General features: G+C 36.2%; 2 protein-coding genes across 6 annotated transcripts in view; one reads left to right on the forward strand and one right to left on the reverse strand.

The window, feature by feature from the left end:
- The first annotated feature begins 10,190 nt into the window (after nt 1-10,190).
- Nucleotides 10,191-22,433, forward strand: part of LOC129751108 (uncharacterized) — a 100,032-nt gene continuing 87,789 nt past the window's right edge. The window contains exon 1 of the mRNA XM_055746405.1: nt 10,191-10,472. The gene's annotated coding sequence lies outside the window, so the exon portion shown is untranslated. The remainder of the gene's footprint in view (nt 10,473-22,433) is intronic.
- LOC129751109 (sugar transporter SWEET1) overlaps nt 10,786-22,433 on the reverse strand; it is a 54,679-nt gene continuing 43,031 nt past the window's right edge. For 4 of the 5 annotated variants that reach the window (XM_055746406.1, XM_055746408.1, XM_055746407.1 and 1 more), the window contains 4 exons: nt 16,383-17,010; nt 16,112-16,324; nt 15,933-16,035; nt 10,786-11,200 (listed from right to left, as the gene is read on the reverse strand). In XM_055746406.1, the coding sequence (XP_055602381.1) occupies nt 10,935-11,200; nt 15,933-16,035; nt 16,112-16,324; nt 16,383-17,010 (1,210 nt within the window). In that variant the 3' untranslated portion in view covers nt 10,786-10,934. The remainder of the gene's footprint in view (nt 11,201-15,932; nt 16,036-16,111; nt 16,325-16,382; nt 17,011-22,433) is intronic. The other variant, XM_055746412.1, reaches the window with a different exon arrangement.

Below are 22,433 nucleotides of genomic sequence, written 5' to 3' on the forward strand. Positions count from 1 at the left end.
TATAGGGTTTCAAAGTTCAGTATGCAGATTTTTTGTTGAAAATAAAAAAAAATGCAATTTCAATGTTTGAAAAATGTTGTTCAAAAACCTCGATATAAACTCGTAGCCACTATATCAGGAGTGTTCTAGAGACTGTCCCGAACAACCCAGTATAGGTGGCACTACCAGAACTAGGGTCAGAGGCGAGTTATAGGGTTTCAAAGTTCAGTATGCAGATTTTTTGTTGAAAATAAAAAAAATGCAATTTCAATGTTTGAAAAATGTTGTTCAAAAACCTCGATATAAACTCGTAGCCACTATATCAGGAGTGTTCTAGAGACTGTCCCGAACAACCCAGTATAGGTGGCACTACCAGAACTAGGGTCAGAGGCGAGTTATAGGGTTTCAAAATTCAGTATGCAGATTTTTTGTTGAAAATAAAAAAAAATGCAATTTCAATGTTTGAAAAATGTTGTTCAAAAACCTCGATATAAACTCGTAGCCACTATATCAGGAGTGTTCTAGAGACTGTCCCGAACAACCCAGTATAGGTGGCACTACCAGAACTAGGGTCAGAGGCGAGTTATAGGGTTTCAAAATTCAGTTTGCAGATTTTTTTTTTAAATTTTAAAAGCTATTTCAATGTTGGATTTATTTTGTATTTTCCCAACCAATATTTTAGCCCTATTTCAATCATGCATTCTCGATATTTCAACATTGTTGATTTTTTATGTGAACGCCATTTGTTCTGATACGATTTATGATCGCTGGAGTTATCCTCCCAGCGTATCCACATTGCGTTTGACGAAACAAAATAAAAACATTTACACGTCCCTCCCTATCCCCTCACAAGACAAATGAGGAAACTCGAATGAATTTATCCGCTTGGTTAATGTGTTCATGCAAGACGGCAGAAAAACATTTCTTCGTTTCAAACCACCGGCCAAGCGGCACACAAGCAGCTGTGCGTGTGTATGTGAACACCCAGCTAACACGAAATCGTAATACAAATGGTAATCGAAACCGAATATTAAGACATTTTCAATAACCATCGTAAACAAGTTGGAGTTAAATGATTTTCTATCATTCATTTACGACAAGCCTCGCCCGATAAAAGTTGAATCGTAGGGGAGATAAGGGCATAATGAGCACCCAGGACATAATAAGCACTCCTTTTTTCTACACAAGTACATACGTATTTTCTTAAACAAATTTTCATAAGGACTTGCTTCGTACTACCTATAGTATTAATTTTTCACCAAAAAAGAAATATCCTATTCATATTTACAGAAATATTAAATAATAACCAGCTATGTAGGTTCTCAAGAGACGAAAATATTATAATTTTTGAGCACCACCAAATAAGCTTTTATGACCTTTAAATCATCTTGATCTGAAATGTACGCACTGGAACATGATCTACACATTGTTTCTCAATTTTCAACATAATGAAATTTTTGATTTTTCACTTTAATCAATTTTAAAACGCGTCTTTACTTTAATTTGTTCACAAGAAGCGAACAGAGCACTATCAATGAATGCAAGATGAGCGTTTTCTGCCGTATAATCTACTAGCAGCGAATTCAACTCGATGAAGTCGACTGAATAATAGAGCTACAGCTCACCTTTATTCGTCTGTCGTTTTGTCCTATTGGTAAGGTGTCGGATAGGTAATCGGTAGACTCGAGTTCGATTCCTGTTCAAGAGGATTTATTTTTGCACATACCATTCATGATTGATTTTTTTTATTGTTACATTATACGGCTAATAGCATCAAAGCATCATCCGTCAAACAAAAGACCAGAAACATAATGTATGAGAATCATGTGTTAATTGTTTGAATTCTACAAACAGACCTAGATTATTTTGTTATTGCTTTATTTGTTGTTGTTCATCGCCGGTGTCATCAAAAGGCGCTAGAAATCGAGATTCGGGATCGTAAGTGGAGATGGATTGGGCACACGCTGCTAAGAGATGAGAACGAGATTTGCAGAGAGGTGCTTGATGGGAATCCAGATGGGCATCGAAGAAGAGGCAGGCCCAAAAGCTCGTGGCGGCGAAGTCTAGCCGCTGAAATCCGCACAGTTGACGAGAACCTTGGCTGGCAGCAAGTGAAGACGCTGGCTTCGGATCGCCAGCAGTGGCGATCTTTTATCTCAGCCCTATGCGCCGGTCAATCGGCGCCGGACTTTAGGTAGGTAGGTTTGTTTGTTGAATCTACGCCTCACCGTTTAGTGCAATCATGATCATGAATGATAAATGAAAAAAAAAATCACCTCGACCAGGAATCGAACACGAGCCAACTGATTACCTCTCCGACATTTAACCAATAGGCCAAACCGTCAGGCGATTCAAATTAAGCTGTAGCTCTATTATTCAGTTGACTTCATCGAGTCGAATTCGCTACTAGATTACCCGGCAGAAAACGCTTATCCTTCCTTCATTAATGGTTCTCATACTGCCTCGGGGGGTTTCTCATTATGCCTCTACAGTGACTGATTTTCAGCTTTCGGCAAAAATTTTTAATGCATTGCATTAATGCATTTTTAAACATTTTTATCTAGTTTTTCAAGTTTCATCCAATTAGGTAATAGACTATTTGAGTGTCTGAAAACGAAACAATGATGTAATTCACATATTACAGCTGTTTTCTATGGTTAAATAAGCGTTTTCCTTAAGGTGGCCATTATGCCCTTATCTCCCCTACTGCAATTTGGTCAGTTTGTAAATATGTAGCCAAAAATTGAGAACGTGCTAGTTTGATATTAACGATTAACGATATCTAAAAATGAACTGTTTTTTTTTTATAAATGGGCGATCCTTCAATTGACGCTCTATCCGGTCTCTTCTTTGGGGCCATTCACATACCACGTGGACAACTTAGGGAGGAGAGGGGGTTATGGAAATGTCCACGCTTGTCCACGGAGAGGGTGGTAGGGGTTTGGGTCATGTCCACGTGGGCAAACTTACTTTTAAAATGTTTTCTAAAGGTGAATAAATATTAAGATGTTTAAATAAAAATCTTAAAATTTCAAAGCTTTCCAGTATAAGTTTGAACAATAAATAGCTACTCGAAAGCAAGTTATGAATACATATGATAGTTTAGAAATTTAAAATTTATAAAATTATTTTATAGGTATCAGGAAATAATGAATTCTTTTTTTTTTTTAATCAGCCATTGCAATATCGAAAAGGCAGAAAAAGGGAATTTTCTAACTGTCAAATTAGATTTAGAAAAAAACCAATTTCAATTCTGTCCACGTGGGCATCCGAGAGGGGGGTAGGGGTTTGCCAAATGTCCACGGAGGGGGGAGGGGGTCAAAAATCTCATTTTTCTGTCTGGTATCTGAACGGCCCCTTTTCTAACCTTGACCGGACCGTAAAATTAAAATCTCAATTATACAGCGTGGCACAAATCAATTGATGAGTTGGTATTGTAGTAAGATGTCGGACAGCACATTCGGAGGACTGGAGTTCAACTCTCGGTAGAGAATTTTTTTTTCGTTTTACTCAAAATACTAAAAATTGTTTATTTTGCTTTTTTTGATTAAGTTAAATCATTTTCAATCTTGTCATTATTGATATATCGCCTCCACTTTTGTAGCTTTATGCTATTTTGGTAAGTTTAATACAATCTTTACATCTGGTTTATTTGTTTGAAAAAATCTGTTGTTCCTGCGATATACCTTCTTGAATGTTTTCTAGGCAGGCAGTAGAAAACAAAATATTTACTTTCTCATTCCCAATACCCATTCAATAGGAATTTGCTTCAAATATACTTCATAACTTGAAAGCATAAAAATTATTCAAAGTCCACTATAAAAAATTGAAAATTCTAACTTTTTTATTTCAGAGTTTTGTAGTATCTGATTGCATCATATTTAAACTAAATTTCAACTTCCATAGATTTATCGTGTACAATCAGACGTATGGATTGTCAATAAATAACCGACGAATGGACAGAGCGGGTCTCTTTCCATTCGAACGGCTGATCACTAAAACATCGTGTAGTTTATCCTACCTGAAAGCCCCTTTTACATATCCCAATTGTTGGAGTCATTTTGGCTATTTGTTTGGAAGTGAACACAACAGTTTGGCGACGAGGAAAATTTAGTTTCGCGAAAGTTTTAGAAGTTGTACTGACTTCGAAATAATTTTTCGGCTAACGGTCGGTGCGTGATAAAGTGAAGTGCAAGTTGATCCCGGCGGCATTAGCATATTCTCAACTTTTTGGAGACATGTAAACGAATTGACTAAACTGCTATACGATTCCACCTTTTTTGGGCTAAATGAATTATAAGAAAACACTCAATACCAACGTGTTTACGATGGTTATTGAAAACGTCTTACTTGTCGATTTGGATTATCATTTCTATTACGATTTCATGTTAGCTGGGGAGCGTCACACGTTTTTTTTATGTGAAGAGGCTCCCCAGTAAATATACCCGTCACCCGAATATGGGTGACGTGGCGACGAACGTGTTATCGGAGCTCGAAAAAATGCGTGCGGCGTCAAAAAAATCAAAGCCTACTTTTAAACAAGATTCCAACGATTCGATTTTCCCACAAAATGCAAAATAAACGATTTTAAATAATTTTAGTAAAACAAAAATGTCCTCGACCGAGCTTTGAACTCCAGTCCTCCGAATTCGCAGTCCGGTATCTTACCACGATGCTATAATAATCCACGCTATTACTCTATAGGTGATATTTTCTTTACGAGCTGCTCAATGAAAAAAGGGAGAGATCGAATAGAGTTTGATGGACCGCCCATTTATCGTAAATCAGTTTACGCATTAGCTTATTCTCAACTTTTTGAAGACATACCGTCAACAGGGGGCAACAAATTTTCAACTTCAATGGCTTCTAAAAAACTTATATTCACAGTTAATCCTACCCCTTATGCATCAAAAGTTTTATTCTTATCTAAGTTTATGGCATTTCGGCAAATTGAAATTCTAGTTAGAGAGCAATTAAGACAGAAATGAAAATTGATATTTGGAAAGGTCAAAGCTAGAGCGCTTTGGGTAGAAGAAACGAATAGATGGTGAAAAATGTGAGCAGGGCATTGTGTTATCGACAGCTTTTTACTGCTTGTGTGATTCTTTGCCCAGCAAAATCAAAAGTTTTAAGGATGATGGAACATCAAATTGGCGTAGTTAGAAAAATTATTGGTTTCTTTAGTTATTTTTAATTTTCTAAAAACATGCTATTTTCACTCTCACATTTTCATTTTCACATTTTTGACTGAAAATAAGGATGCTGCATACATTTAGGGGTTAAATAATACTACGAAAAATTCTACAAGCTAAAATCATAAAAATAAATGTTTGGATGAAAGAAATTTCAATGTTCTTGTACATGGAAATGAGATTTACAAGGTGTTTCTTTGAATTGAATTTTGTTGCATTTAACCCCAGACACCTAACTAAATTTAAAAAATTTTTATTTAAAAAAAATGGGTGATTGTTTGAAATTTTTTTTACATCAACAGTGTTGGTATAGGATGATGAAACCAGTGAAAAGTTTGTAGGTAATGATATCAAGCCAATCCGTCATACTGGGTAATGTTTTTACGGCATCGATAAATGTTAAAATTTGTACATTTATTGCTCGATTTTTCAAATTTTATATAAAAATAAAAATCTTTAAAAAACTAGCTAAAGATGCGAGAAATTATGTCATCATCATTTTGTAATCATGCATTAAAAGATAACTTTATTACAATACATTAAATTAAAAATTGATTCAGTGTGGTGTTATATAAATGTTGCATTCAACACCGCTGTTGCATGATGCCCCGTTTGACGGTATTTACGAATTGACCAAACTGCTTCCGACTCAACTATTTTTGGGCAATGCTAGTCGTAAATGAATGTATGTATGTATGTATTTCTACCACCCAGGTAGCAAGGCACAGCCGGTAGCAGCGAGCAACTTTTACTTTACAACTTGTTGAAGATACCTCAACTGGAAATGCTCAATAGTCTTTGTGCGTTTGAGTCCCAACTAAACGGGTATGAGCACATGCTAGATTCTTCAGTTGCTAAATGCCTTTCAACTTGACTGCATGCAGATTCCATCCTCTTTAAATATTTAACTGAATCATATTTAAAAAGGATGGACTCAATTGCAGCAAGTAATATTACCAGCGAAATGCACATGTTTTTATGCTATGGTCAATTATGCGCTTTGACCATAGAACATGAACGAAAAACAAACATTTTCGTTTGCTTTTTCTGTTTATTTCTGCTTTAAGCGTTTGCCTTTACGTTACGGCTCAAACTTTTTTTCTGACCACCAGATGTCGTTCCATAACATTTCTCAATGCATAAATTTTAATCGCAGAAATATTTCCCAGTGAGAAATATCCCAGTAATTACACCATGAGAAATATCCGTGTGCGTAAAGAGGGAGATATGTTAAAATACCTAAAAAATAACTGTTTGATATTTTATTTATTTCTGAGTGTATGTTTGAATTGGCTGCTATACAACAGAGGAAGCTATAAAGACAACTTTCAGTTTATAGCAAGAAATATTTCATCTTTGAATACTTGTACTATTTGCCACAAGGTGGTGCTAGTATATGAGTTGAAAAGAAAAAGGGATGCCAAAAATATTATTTCAAAAAAATATTTTTTATTCAAAATGTAATGGTACAAGTAAAACAACAAATTAAGAATGGTTCTAATTTTTGTGGTTTTTCAATACACACCATTTGTTTGAACATGTTATATAGGAAGACACATAAAAAAATATCCCGTTGTAGGAAAATTGAATAAAATATATAGACAACTTGCAGATCTAATTTCTCTGACTCTAGTTCTAGTTGTGCCACCTATACTGGGTTGTTCGGGACAGTCTCTAGAACACTCCTGATATAGTGGCTACGAGTTTATATCGAGGTTTTTGAACAACATTTTTCAAACATTGATATTGCATTTTTTTTTATTTTCAACAAAAAATCTGCATACTGAACTTTGAAACCCTATAACTCGCCTCTGACCCTAGTTCTGGTAATGCCACCTATACTGGGTTGTTCGGGACAGTCTCTAGAACACTCCTGATATAGTGGCTACGAGTTTATATCGAGGTTTTTGAACAACATTTTTCAAACATTGATATTGCATTTTTTTTTATTTTCAACAAAAAATCTGCATACTGAACTTTGAAACCCTATAACTCGCCTCTGACCCTAGTTCTGGTAATGCCACCTATACTGGGTTGTTCGGGACAGTCTCTAGAACACTCCTGATATAGTGGCTACGAGTTTATATCGAGGTTTTTGAACAACATTTTTCAAACATTGAAGTTGCATTTTTTTTTATTTTCAACAAAAAATCTGCATACTGAACTTTGAAACCCTATAACTCGCCTCTGACCCTAGTTCTGGTAGTGCCACCTATACTGGGTTGTTCGGGACAGTCTCTAGAACACTTCTGATATAGTGGCTACGAGTTTATATCGAGGTTTTTGAACAACATTTTTCAAACATTGAAATTGCATTTTTTTTTATTTTCAACAAAAAATCTGCATACTGAACTTTGAAACCCTATAACTCGCCTCTGACCCTAGTTCTGGTAGTGCCACCTATACTGGGTTGTTTGGGACAGTCTCTAGAACACTCCTGATATAGTGGCTACGAGTTTATATCGAGGTTTTTGAACAACATTTTTCAAACATTGATATTGCATTTTTTTTTATTTTCAACAAAAAATCTGCATACTGAACTTTGAAACCCTATAACTCGCCTCTGACCCTAGTTCTGGTAGTGCCACCTATACTGGGTTGTTCGGGACAGTCTCTAGAACACTCCTGATATAGTGGCTACGAGTTTATATCGAGGTTTTTGAACAACATTTTTCAAACATTGAAATTGCATTTTTTTTTTATTTTCAACAAAAAATCTGCATACTGAACTTTGAAACCCTATAACTCGCCTCTGACCCTAGTTCTGGTAGTGCCACCTATACTGGGTTGTTCGGGACAGTCTCTAGAACACTCCTGATATAGTGGCTACGAGTTTATATCGAGGTTTTTGAACAACATTTTTCAAACATTGAAGTTGCATTTTTTTTTATTTTCAACAAAAAATCTGCATACTGAACTTTGAAACCCTATAACTCGCCTCTGACCCTAGTTCTGGTAGTGCCACCTATACTGGGTTGTTCGGGACAGTCTCTAGAACACTCCTGATATAGTGGCTACGAGTTTATATCGAGGTTTTTGAACAACATTTTTCAAACATTGAAGTTGCATTTTTTTTTATTTTCAACAAAAAATCTGCATACTGAACTTTGAAACCCTATAACTCGCCTCTGACCCTAGTTCTGGTAGTGCCACCTATACTGGGTTGTTCGGGACAGTCTCTAAAACACTCCTGATATAGTGGCTACGAGTTTATATCGAGGTTTTTGAACAACATTTTTCAAACATTGAAATTGCATTTTTTTTTATTTTCAACAAAAAATCTGCATACTGAACTTTGAAACCCTATAACTCGCCTCTGACCCTAGTTCTGGTAGTGCCACCTATACTGGGTTGTTCGGGACAGTCTCTAGAACACTCCTGATATAGTGGCTACGAGTTTATATCGAGGTTTTTGAACAACATTTTTCAAACATTGATATTGCATTTTTTTTTATTTTCAACAAAAAATCTGCATACTGAACTTTGAAACCCTATAACTCGCCTCTGACCCTAGTTCTGGTAGTGCCACCTATACTGGGTTGTTCGGGACAGTCTCTAGAACACTCCTGATATAGTGGCTACGAGTTTATATCGAGGTTTTTGAACAACATTTTTCAAACATTGATATTGCATTTTTTTTTATTTTCAACAAAAAATCTGCATACTGAACTTTGAAACCCTATAACTCGCCTCTGACTCTAGTTCTGGTAGTGCCACCTATACTGGGTTGTTCGGGACAGTCTCTAGAACACTCCTGATATAGTGGCTACGAGTTTATATCGAGGTTTTTGAACAACATTTTTCAAACATTGAAATTGCATTTTTTTTTATTTTCCAAAAAATTCTGCATACTGAACTTTGAAACCCTATAACTCGCCTCTGACCCTAGTTCTGGTAGTGCCACCTATACTGGGTTGTTCGGGACAGTCTCTAGAACACTCCTGATATAGTGGCTACGAGTTTATATCGAGGTTTTTGAACAACATTTTTCAAACATTGATATTGCATTTTTTTTATTTTCAACAAAAAATCTGCATACTGAACTTTGAAACCCTATAACTCGCCTCTGACCCTAGTTTTGGTAGTGCCACCTATACTGGGTTGTTCGGGACAGTCTCTAGAACACTCCTGATATAGTGGCTACGAGTTTATATCGAGGTTTTTGAACAACATTTTTCAAACATTGAAATTGCATTTTTTTTTATTTTCAACAAAAAATCTGCATACTGAACTTTGAAACCCTATAACTCGCCTTTGACCGGTATAGTGCTTCTTTTACTAGGTGGCCCAGTTAATTTAATACATAGAATATCGCTTATTCTGTACATCGCGTTTATCTGTTATTTGAATTGCTTTACTTTTTGATAACATTTCATACAATTTGGCAGCACTGCTCGATTTTATGGAATTATTTCAGGGCTTTTGAAATGTTTCGCCGTTGTACCTAACTTCACAGCGGTATAAAGCTCGCAGTTGTTTTAAAAGCCCGCGTTCGGATATAAAAGTTTTCTAATGTGTGAAAGGTTTGAATCATGGATGAGCTTTTGGCATCGTAGTGCTAATGAAAAGCTTGTGCAAACAGGTCAGTCTGATGACGCAAATTACTTCCGATAGGAATACGGAATTATCAAATATCAATCAATGATTTCCAGCCTGCAGCGTCTATTACAAGTTACAAAATAAGTAGTTACTTGTCCTTTTATTTAATTTGGAAACATTTCTTTGAGTTTTTTTTTAATTAATCGCTGATACAAGATGTAGATATGTACAGTTTTAATTATTTTGTAGTTTACTAATTTGAAGGAAACGCAGCATTTTCGTAGTTAGGTGGTATCTTAGATTTCTTTCCAGTCATGAAACATAATTTATTCTCATATTTTCCTGTGGACGCTCAAACAGGAGATGGCATCCGATAATCAAATTTTAAATAAGACGCGTATCTAATTTTTGTATTACTTAAAACGTTTTTTAATAGCAACTGTTAGTATAAATTATGTCATCCTGTTCAGGTTATTTTTAATTAACACAGTTTATAAGAAAGGGAAGTGGAAAATATCTTAAATCTTTGATGTGGTGTTTGATGGTGTTTATGGTGATTGGTGGTGATTTGGATAGGTACATTTGGAAACGCCGGTTTTTTGCTAAAAGGTGAGAGGGGCTACAAATGGCGATAGTTTTAAAACTATCTTGTTCTATCTAGTGCGAATATCGATGAAAGCGTAAAAGTTGGTGAAAGTACGGAGTAAGCAAAACTGGTTCCTCATGGTTATCTGCAGCATCTAGGGTTACGACAAAAAATTGGTGAGTTCTTCCCATTTTAATTTGCATATTTGTTTATTTTTTTTTTAATTCCTCAATCCTATTAGGATTTCCCATTAACATGAATAATCCTTCCCCCTCCTGTCTGAAACAGCGCACCTTTTTATGTAGAGTCACATGAGTTTTCTGCACCTGAAAAGTTAATCAGTTGTTTCGACTGAAATTTCTGTTTTATTTTGTAAGCTGATTTTTGGATGAAAAACAGTTTTCTGGGATTTAAAATGGCTTTTAATGCTCTAATGGTATTTTTTAATCTACAAGACAAGTTCTTTCAAGTTAAAATATTGCTCAAAACTATCGAATATTTTTATTTAATGCACTACTTTTTAATTTATTCTTTAAATTCTTTCATATCTAGCTAACTTGTAATCTTAAATATTTGAGCAAAAATCGCCATAACCATACCTAAAAAGTTCAAGCGTATGAGTGAATATCTAATTCCCATTACAATCGAGACGCCAACGGTTTAGACCGAAAACCATTTGCAACAAGCGGTACGATGGAGGATATATGTCGTCCACGAGTTTCCGGCAGATATAATTTAAGTAGCAGTGTTAAAAGTACGCATGTTACGGTGAATGGCAGGAACACAAAGGCACCCCACGCTTTTTGTAAAGTTGTAAACAGTATTGCTACCAAAAAATTACATCCCCACGATGCCAAACTACCCAACGCCATTGCTGCAGGTCGGGGCCCAACTTCAAACAGTTCTAAAAGAAAAGAAATAAAGAAAACAGTAAACAAAAATTATAGGCCAACATTATACAGGATATGACCATGGTACATGGATAATAACAGGTAGGCTTGGATAACAAAAATCAGGACACCGCGAAGAAAAAAATCAGGATTTTTCAGAACACCATTAAATTGACGAAAATAACATGCAGCTCTGCCTAGATCGCATAACTGAAGGCGAAGTACATTAGCACCTGTATTTCGACGCCTCAAATTATGCAACTAAAGCAAGAAGAACTTTGGCTGGCCTGAAATCAATATCGAAAAACACTATTTAGATATCATTTGAACCAAAGATTATCATCGGTAAAACCGGTTAAACTATTTTATTAAAGATTTGTTTCATTTTTTCACATTACACATTAAATTTAGTTATAGTTTAGATATTTTTTTAAAAATCAGGACAAATCAGGACATTTTAAAGGTATATTTTCAAAAATAAGGACAATTCAAGCGTTTTTGAAGAATCAGGACGGCATCTCGAAAATCAGGACAAATCCTGAAAAAATCATGACACCTGAAACCCCTGATGTACACAGCATGCTTGCATACCAACAAATTTGGCAGTTTTATATGGAATAGCAATCAAAATAATTAATTTCTCCGTCGATAGCTATTCGATTCTTTTGAAAAGGGCTTCAGATTAAAGAATGATTCTTCAGGCTCATCGGAAAATATTTTTTGCATTGGATTTTCGGATCTGAACCATAAATAATGAGCATTCAAAAGTAATTTTCACCGTCGTCCCTCTTTTTACGAGAGCAAGCAAAGTAATATTTTCTTCTGTTTCAATGTTCGGAAAATCGCTCAAGAAAAGCAATCAGGATTCGTTTCAAGCTAGAATACTTATACCTCCGAGTGCTGTGATACGAACGTGGTAAAAGTATCCGTTGAATATTTGTCGAACATTAACACTAACTAGATACATAAAAATATACCATGCTTCATCGGGAGCTACCGTTGCTATTCGTCACGTGGCAAGTCAACGGTGATCGACATACTTGATGATACATTTTGAACGTCGCTCCCACAATCATTCACTAACGCCTATGCTCCCATAATTGTTGATAATGATAGACGATAATGAATGTCTCAGAATGAAAATCTGAAGAAATGCCAAGACCACATGTTGAAAAAAGCCGTAGCACATGCTGGACAGTTCATTGCGGTTACTTAGTAATGATTTTGTTCTTCTACGCAAAGCGAAAAGTTAAAAATCATATTATAACCTTTACACATCTCTCAGAACTGATACATAGCAGTTGTGATCCTAGAAAGTTGAAAACCACCAAGGAAGGCAATCACCATCGAGGCGTTCGTTGCTAATAGTTTGCGTCCTTCTTTACCACATCATGTTTTGTGGGAACGTTTCAAATATAGAAGCGTCGTTGTCATGCATGATTGTTTATATGATTTGGTTGGAGAGGAAAAATTGACTGCTTCGATGTTTTGGCTCTGAATGCAGTAAAGCATGGCTGATTGAAAATGATTGATTTTCGGAACATTGTTCTGTTTGTGTTAAACATTTGATAAATGATCTAAAATATTTCGTATTTCTGTGATGAAAAGTCAATTCGTTTGAATTTCTATTCAAATCACAAAAAAGGCAAAAATATCACTAAATTTTAGTTTAAAATCGAGAAAAAGCCCATTGCATATTTCATTTAGCGGTGTTGAAAAGCCAAATATTGTTCGTTGCATTTAAATGCATCAGTGCATATTTTTCTCATAATTTTATTTCTTCTCAATTTTAAGAAAAATGTGATTTTTTGATAAATTCCGTACATTTGCCAGTTTTTTTCCATAACTATTTTTCGGCGCCTCTTACCAACACGTTGAAATAGAGCGGAATCTCCTACCTTGTATATTTCAAAGTACTATGGGATATGACTAGGTTTTGTAACATAGTGGAATCAGTGGGGAATGGTTGAAAGATGAAATTCCAATCGGTCTTGTTGATTATACGGGCTACACCACAGTAGCACAAATTTTCATCTACAAATAGTTTTATTAAGGCATTTAACTCATAAATATTTTTTGTGTCGAGTATTCATTGCACAAATGCAATGAAATTTTGTGATTGCAAATACCATTTGCATCGTCTATCCGCAATGCCAGGTAAATGTTTGACGTTTTGAAGTTAGGACAAATGTATGGCCGTTTTCAAAAGCTCCCTAACTAATCTAAACTTTTCTGTGGAGGACATGGTGTCGCTAGTATTTACTTAATAACTCCCATTGCGCTGTTTGATTGTGCGCGCAATCTACACACAAAACTTTCGAGGCCGGAAATTAGCAAAAATTTGCTCAAATTTGACCAGCTAGAAACTTAGCAATCAATTTAGCAAATTTTTCGAACTAAAATTTTAGCAAACGAGAGAAAAATTTAGCCGCCGCAACTTTTGCTCACTATTTAGCAAAACCGGTAAAAAAATGCCCCGGATCTGAAATTTCAAAATTTATTGTTTTTTCTCTGCAAATTCCGAGGGATGTTCGATAAATAAATAAAAATAACGAATAAATTAACTTTAAATTTATTTTTCACGTTTTTCGGAACTTCATTTACCACTTTTCGTTAAATTGCCAAAGGTCGACCCTCATCAATGAAGCACCTGAGTTGTGCCGGATGCAGCGCGTTGACATGCCAGTAGTAGTCGCTCTTTATTTCGAACTGTTGCGAAAAAACCGTCGTGTTTGCCGGAAGTTGCAACCTGGTAGGAAAAACAAACAATTTTGAATTTAAAAATCGGAAAATCTGTTCACTCCAAGTTCGGCCCTTACCTGCAGCATCCGGTTTCGCCATTTGGCCACCATTTCTTCGTTGAATCAGCCACCAAACGAACCGCAAGCATCCAATTACCGGAACCGCACTGGTTCACTTTGGTTTGTTGTTTTCCCCCAACTGGCGGCGGCTGCTGTCTGTACACAAAGCGGCTAGAAAACTTTCATGTTACTAAAATCAAGCAAAATGAACTTTCTTTTTGCTAGAATCAAGTAAATTTAGCTTTTTGCTAACTCAACAGTAAAAAATTATTTTTGCTAACGGAAAGTAACAGCAAATTTTTGCTAAGTGGAGCCTCGAAAGTTTTGTGTGTAGTTGCGTGAAATCGATCGGATTCGATATTTCTTGTGCAGTCACCTTTTGTGACATTGTATTCATTTGCTGTTTGATCAAATTTCTTTTTTTCTTTACTGTTTGTTGGCTGGGGCCAATAAGCCCATCTCACAATTGAACAAATTTCATCATTGTTTATGTTTGCGAGAAATATTTTTCGCTGGTGGGCGAGCAGAAATACATGTAAACAGGCGCCTTCGTTCAACTTCGTTTGAATGGTTGAGCGACAGTTTTTGTGTTGGTTTTAATTTAGCTATTTATGGGTTGTACCTCTGTCCGCGGTTTTCACATCCGCGGTATATTGTTTGGCGGTATGCTATTTTGGCGGTTTACCATTTGGCAAAAGGACCTAAAACGCGGCATGACAATTGGCGGTTTGGTCGATTTGGCGGTTTACCATTTGGCAAATAGTCTTGTTTGGCGGTTTTATATTTTGCGGTATGAGTCTTTCCGCGGTTTGTCTTTTTGGCGATATGCAACATTTCGCGGTAAGATATTTGCTCAGAAATATATATACTGAGCAAATGTTGTACACAAATCTTTTTTCTGGTTTCGAGACGTAATGCGTACATACATCATTCTAGTTCGAGCGCGTAGCGTGAGGAGGCGGCCTCTTGGTTTTGATCTACGTTTCTGAGACTGCTCCTTTTTTTTGGTCTACTGAAAACCTAGGAAGGCCCCGTGTTTCTAGGTTTACCCAAAGCTAGGGACAATCCCCTAGCCCGGTCCGCAACGCGAAGCGTAAGGACCATACTTCACCCTAGTTCGAACGCGCAGCGTGAGGAGGCGGCCTCTTAGTTTTGAACTACGCTTCTGAGTCGGCCCCGTTTTTTTCTAGGTTTACCCAAAGCTAGGGACAATCCCCTAGCCCGGTCCGCAACGCGAAGCGTAAGGACCATACTTCACCCTAGTTCGAACGCGCAGCGTGAGGAGGCGGCCTCTTAGTTTTGAACTATACGTTTCTGAGTCGGCCCCGTTTTTTCTAGGTTTACTGAAAACCTAGGAAGGCCCCGTGTTTCTAGGTTTACCCAAAGCTAGGGACAATCCCCTAGCCCGGTCCGCAACGCGAAGCGTAAGGACCATACTTCACCCTAGTTCGAACGCGCAGCGTGAGGAGGTGGCCTCTTGGTTTTGATCTACGTTTCTGAGACGGCTCCTTTTTTTCTAGGTCTACTGAAAACCTAGGAAGGCCCCGTGTTTCTAGGTTTACCCAAAGCTAGGGACAATCCTCGTAAGGAAATCCTCGTAATTATGATCCATGTATCCGGACTTTGAACATTTGAAACAGACCGCGAAGTGACTCAGTTGCCAACTATCCATACCGCCAAATAGTCTTACTCGCAAATTGGGAGACCGCGTAATGTTACAAACCGCTGAAAGGCAAACCGCCAAAAGGGCCATATGCCAAATGAGAAACCGCCAAGTGTTTCAAACCGCCAAATGATAAACCGCCAAACAGGTTCATACGCGAAATGTCATACCGCCAAAACGAATACCGCGAAATGGTTTACCGCGATCTGTGATACAATCTTATTTATGGGTATATTTTTTAGAAATGAAATAATGAACAATATTTTATTTTAGCATATTTACCTGAGCCAATGAAATATGGTATTGGTCCTAGACCTAATTGGTAGAATAGAATATAAAGCAATACGGCGCAAACGCTAGCATAAGAAAACCAAACAACATCTTCCTGAAAATAGATCAAAATTAAATGATATACATACAGTGAAAAATAGTTTGAACCACAATTACCACAAAATACTTACTATGAAATAAACGACAAATGTCAGCCCAAACAGAAAGACAGCGCACATCGAACAGGATAACAAGATCAGAAACCTTCGATCGGTTTTTCTCATCAGCGTTGGCGTGAAAAAAGCAACAAATAAATTCAAACATCCAGCTCCAAGATTAGCAAATTTGGCATCGACTGAGCTTAAGCCAACTGATTCGAATATAGAAACGGAGTAGAAGAAAACCTACGATAAAAAAAAAAATAAACAAGAGGAAAGAAAAGGCAACAGTTGTTTGTTTTACCGCATTTATTCCCGACAATTGTTGTCCACCTTGTAAGGCACATACTAGTATTAGGGGTAATGTCAACGTGGGATCGCTAATAACGGACCAAATAGATCTTTGCTTTGGCTTTCGTTTGGAATTAGGATTTTCTTGGTCCGATATGTCATCAATGTTTCGCATCGCTTCGATTTGTTGTTTCACATAATCATCCCGCACATTCTGACCACCCAATCGCTTAATCTCGTTAATGGCTTCATCAGGTTTTTCTTTTATACAGAATAGATACTTTGGACTCTCTGGAAGCCAATGGTAAGGAACAAAGAAAGTGATTACAAGGATAACATAAAAACTTAGGGCAAATTGCCATAGTTCTTCGGTTCCAAACACTTCTTCGAGACTCATTATTTGACCGACGACAACACCTCCAGTAACACCTAAGGAACAAAGCACTCCCAATGCACCACGTAAATTTATAGGCGCAAGCTCTGTTAAGTACATTGGTACAGTACTTGTAGTAAGTCCAGCAGCCAATCCGACTAGCAATCTTCCAAGCATCAGTAACTCAATGGATCCGATCGCTCTACAAAATTGAAAGCAAACACCTCCTAGCACGAGTAGAAATCCGCAACAGAGGAAAGATTTTTTGCTGAAATTACAACAAAAAGCTCTTTAAATTATACTCAACGTAAATCATTATACCTAATTCAAAATGCAAGCATACACGCAATAATACTACCTACATCTTATATCGTAAATCTATTATTATTATAGGACCTGATTCTCTCAATTTAAACTATCATTCATGAATAAAAAACAAGCGCTTCACAAGAAACGCTTAACCAAACAAATGCTGAAAAATCCTTGTTATTCGTCCATTTTTCATCTATTGGTAGAATTTCGCGACATAATTGTCAAACACGGATTTTCATTTTCGTAAAATTTGATGAAGGCTCATATGATAGGATAGGAGTATACTTTAGTGATCTATGGATTTGAAGTCAAACAAAGTGGCCTACTGGCAACATTGCGAAGACTGAATCGATTTTCTCGAGTCGGTTCCGCGGTTTTATTAAATTTCGGCAAAATACAATGAATTAATATTTGCAAAGTAATTGTTTGATCGCGTAGTGGTTAGCTATCGTCGTACGAAGTGAAATTTTGGATGCAAAAGTGTGGATAAGTGGTGTTATGCGCGTGAAAAATTGAGGGTGGTCTGGGGGAAATCGGTATCGATTTTTGAATACGGCGAATGCGCCAAGACCTTTTGTTCATTCGCCAAATTGGAGCGCCCTTTTGAATTGCATTGCAGAATGACTGTTCGCCATTTGGATCACTCATTAAAGAAGCAATATTCAAGCAAATTTTGGCTTGAAAGCGGGTTCAAATGGTCACATTAAAACATTAGCACATTCAACGATCTTATAAATACTGATGTGTGCATCTCCTCTTCCTGGAAAACAAATTTCAAAAACTTCAATGCCCTTTTTCTATCTCGAAATAACTATTGGCCTTTTTGTTCGCGACGAAATTTTGAGGGGAAATGGGCGAATAAACTGTGGGATTACACACTCATAGAAAAAGCTATTCGCCTTATTTAAAAAAAATAATTTAACTTCACTAAAATAAGAAAAATTAAAAGATCATATTTTATTTGGTTCGGAGAAACTCTCTTGTCAACTGGCAGCGCAAATGGGACGAGGATGAGGGTCGGTGGCTCCACTCGATTATCCCAAAGGTAAGCCTTAAACCATGGTTTAATAGATTGAACTTGATTCGGGATTTTATTCGTATATTTTCCCGTCTCATGTCCAATCATTATTCATTAGACGCGATACTCTATCGTTTTGATATTGCTAGCAGCAATTTGTGTGGTTGCGGCCTAGGTTACCACGACATTGAGCATATTGTTTGGTCGTGCAAGGTCCATCTTGTCGCTAAAACGAATTTTATAGACCCCTTAGGGCCCGAGGAAAACCATCCTATGTTCCAGTGAGAGATGTGCTGGCTCTAATTGTAGTCAATTAGTTACTCATGCGGACCTCGATTCAGACTACCTTCCAGTAACTTTTTCTTTATCCCAAAGACCCATTGAAAACCCTTTAAAATTAACTTTTAACTTTCAAAAAGCTGACTGGGAGCGATATAAGAATTTTATTGAACGTAATTTGGATGTAAACGTTCCATTTAATTCAATAGAAGATATTGATTTGGCTGTAGAAAATTTGACAACTTCAATAGTCTATGCTAAAGCCGCTCCAATACCCAAAGTTAAACATAAATTTAATCAACCTTTAATTGATGATGATCTTCAGTTTTTGATACGACTTAAAAACATTCGTCGACGCCTATATCAACGTACTAGGGATCCTTATTTGAAATTTATTTATTGCGACCTTCAAAAAGAGATCAAACGTCGTATAAATTTCATTCGTAATGAAAATTTTGCCAAAGCAGTAGAGGACATAAAACCCTACTCAACCCTACCCCAGAAGCCAATTCCTACTTTGAAAGACGGGAATAAACTTCTTTTAACTAATGAAGAAAAAGCTCAAAAAATGGCCCAACAATTTGAGTCTGCTCATGATTTTAATTTAAACGTTGTAGTAAGTCCAATTGATGTTCGAATTTCCCTTGAATTTGATGATATTCTTTCTAAACAAAATGTATTTGAAAGTTCTTGCGAGACAAATATTGATGAACTTAAATTGATTTTCAAAAAATTTAAAAATATGAAAGCCCCGGGGAAAGATGAGATTTTCTATATTCTTATTAAAAAGTTGCCTGAAAGCACTTTAATTTTTTAGTTTAAATCTTCAATAAATGTTTTCACTTGGCTTATTTTCCCAATAAATGGAAAAATGCCAAAGTAACTCCAATTTTGAAACCTGGAAAAAGTGCTTCAGAGCCTTCAAGTTATCGACCAATTTGTTTGCTTCCTTCTTTAAGTAAACTATTTGAGAGAGTTATTTTGAATAGAATGATGATTCACATTAATCAGAATTCTATTTTCCCTGATGAACAATTTGGTTTTCGTCATGGACATTCTACTACACATCAACTTTTGAGTGTAACTAATATGATTAACGCTAGCAAATCTGAAGGTTATTCAACTGGTGTTACTCTTCTACATATTGAAAAAGCTTTTGACAGTGTTTGGCACAAAGGTTAAGTAGCTAAATTAGCTCGATTTGATTTTCCTGTATATCTCACCAAAATTATTCAAAATTACTTGACTAGCCGAACCTTACAAGTAAGCTATCAAAATTCATGCTCTGAAAGGACACCCATTAGAGCTGGTGTCCCTCAGGGCAGTATACTTGGGCCAATTTTATACAATACTTTTACTTCTGATCTTCCTGATGTACCAGAAGGAAAGGGTAGAAGATTGTTTGCTGAAGATACTTTGCTTTCAGCCAAAGGTCGGAATTTGCGGGTGGTACGCAGTAGATTGCAACAAAATTTAAATTCTTTTTTGAATTACTTGAAAATGTGGAAAATTTCTCCTTACGCTTCCAAAACTCAACTTATTTTAGTTCCCAATAAGCCAAGAGCAATTTTTTTAAAACCTTATGAAAATCATTCCATAACTTTTAATGGGGTTTCATTAGAACTGTCTGATCACGTGAAGTACTTGGGACTCACACTTGATCGGAATCTTACTTTTAAAGATCACATTGAAGATATTCAATCAAAATGAAATAAATACACTAAATCTCTTTATTCTCTCATCAACAGGAAATCCAAGTTGTGTCTGCGAAATAAGATTCTTATCTACAAACAAGTGTTCCGACCAGCGATAATTTATGCAGTTCCGATTTGGTCTAGTTGCTGCGCGACGAGGTAGAAAGCCATCCAGAGGATTCAGAACAAGGTTCTGAAAATGATTTTGCGGCTTCCACCTTGGCACAGCACCGAAGATCTTCATCGGATTGCGGGCATTGAATTGATCGAAGAGATGGCCAACAAAATAATCGCCAACTTCAGAGGCAAATCGATGCAGTCTTCCATCGCAGAGATTCGTTCTTTTTACAATTAAGTTAGTTTTTAAGATATAGTTTAGGCTTAAGCTTATATATAAATATTCTTTTTTTCTATACAGAATATTCTCCTATAAACCAAATAATTTTATTGCTCTAGCAAATTTAAATCAAATAAACAATGATTTATATTTACTTAATTAAAGAGTAAAACTGATCATAATTGATCTGAACACTTTATGTACTGTAATAATATAACTTGAATGTAATGATTAAAAGGCTAATAAAGACTTATTTAAAAAAAAAAGATGTGCTGGCTCTGATAGACTTGGACTACATGTTCGAAATATATATTTTCCTAAAAGCTATTGCTCTTCGTCTATAATACTTTTTATTTTCATATTTTCCTATCTATTTGCTTTTCTATTCTTATAAAAAGTGATGAACTAGATTTAAGCACACAATTGTAAACAAACAGTTTGGCTCCTTGAAACCTAAAGGTATGAGCCGTTTCAAATAAAGAATTTAAAAAAAAAAAAATCATATTTTCAGATGCAAAATAAAGAGTTTAACGCATTTATGTGATTAGCTGGATTTTTTTACAGTTGGCGCATTCACCGTATTCAAAAATCGATACCGAAATGTTTTTTTTAATGGCTAAGTGAAGAAAATGTGGTTAGGAGATTGGAAGCTTTTGATCTAAAAGCTTGTGGTACCCCAAGGAATATTTAAAGAAGGTAGTGCCAAGGCAGTCCTGCTTTACTATTGGTACAGGCTGAGACGTCACAATCACGAAAAATCTGTTAATTTACTAGAAAATTTATCTCTTTCGTCGTTAATTCGTAGAATCTGCTGGAAATTTTCCACTTTGAAAACATGTTATTGTGGAAGGATTCTTGCTCTTCAAGATCGTTAGAAAAAAAGTTGCATTTTCGAATAACTTTTCTATAAAATAGACCATCAAAGTTCGAAAAAATAGTGGAATTTCCCCACTGAAATTTGCAAAACTTTAAAACTATTTTAAAGTCTTCCAGAAAAATGTTTAAGTTAATGCAGTTAAGGTTCCTCATTACAGTGAAGTGATCAAAACACAAATTTTTATACAAAACAACAAATCTTTTATTGGCATTCTAGAAATGATTTATCAATTATTTATTGATGTTAATTGTTCTACACAAGAATTGCATATGGTAAACCGGTTGAATTAAATTCATAACAATCAGTTGAATACTTAATATCACCACCTAGACCTTTAAAAAGCTGATTTTTGCTTCATTATTGCATGTTCTAGCTTCAAGGCGACATTGCATTCATAATTAAATAAGAAAAAAAATATAATGCAATCTTCAAAGGACCAAAAATCTACATAACATAGTGAAATAGAGGCCCTACAACAGAATCAAAATGAAATTGGAATTCATTTTCGTTCTAAAACGTGTATTTCTTTGAAATTCCTACCATTATCATATAAATTTTTAATACAATCGTTTTTGTGACGTCACAAAAAAAACCCAATATGTCTCTCGGCACTACCTTATTTAGATATTCCTTGGTGGTACCCGTCGAAAAGCTCCAACGACGTGTAACGGGTGTAACAGGTGTTACTTGTACATAGTTGCATCATATAAGCTGAATGCAATATTGCATACGAAAAAATGTTCATCTGATGACAGATGCTAATCCAATTGGATTTTTGATGATAGTGCTGCTGATTCGAAGTCAACACCTTAGTTCCCAAGCTAAGTATATTTTCTTGTTATTTATTTATTTTCATTGTATTCCGTCTCACGACATAACTTGACGAACATAATTCCTAAAATTCACTCGGTCCATGGCAACCGTTCTCCAATTTCTCGGGCACCCCACGTTCGCCAGATCACGCTCCATTTGGTCTAACCACCTCGCTCGTCTTGTTCCTACCGGATTTGTAGCGAACACCTGTTTTGCAGGACAGTCGTCCGGCATTCTCGCAACATGTCCCGCCCAGCGTATCCGGCCAGCCTTCTCCTACTCCTGTACGCCGCCAAAGATGGTTCTTAACACTCGTCGCTCGAATACTCCGAGTGTACGCAGGTCCTCCTCGAGCAATATC

This window comes from Uranotaenia lowii, chromosome 3, assembly GCF_029784155.1.
Source record: "Uranotaenia lowii strain MFRU-FL chromosome 3, ASM2978415v1, whole genome shotgun sequence".
Taxonomy (NCBI): Eukaryota; Metazoa; Arthropoda; class Insecta; order Diptera; family Culicidae; genus Uranotaenia; species Uranotaenia lowii.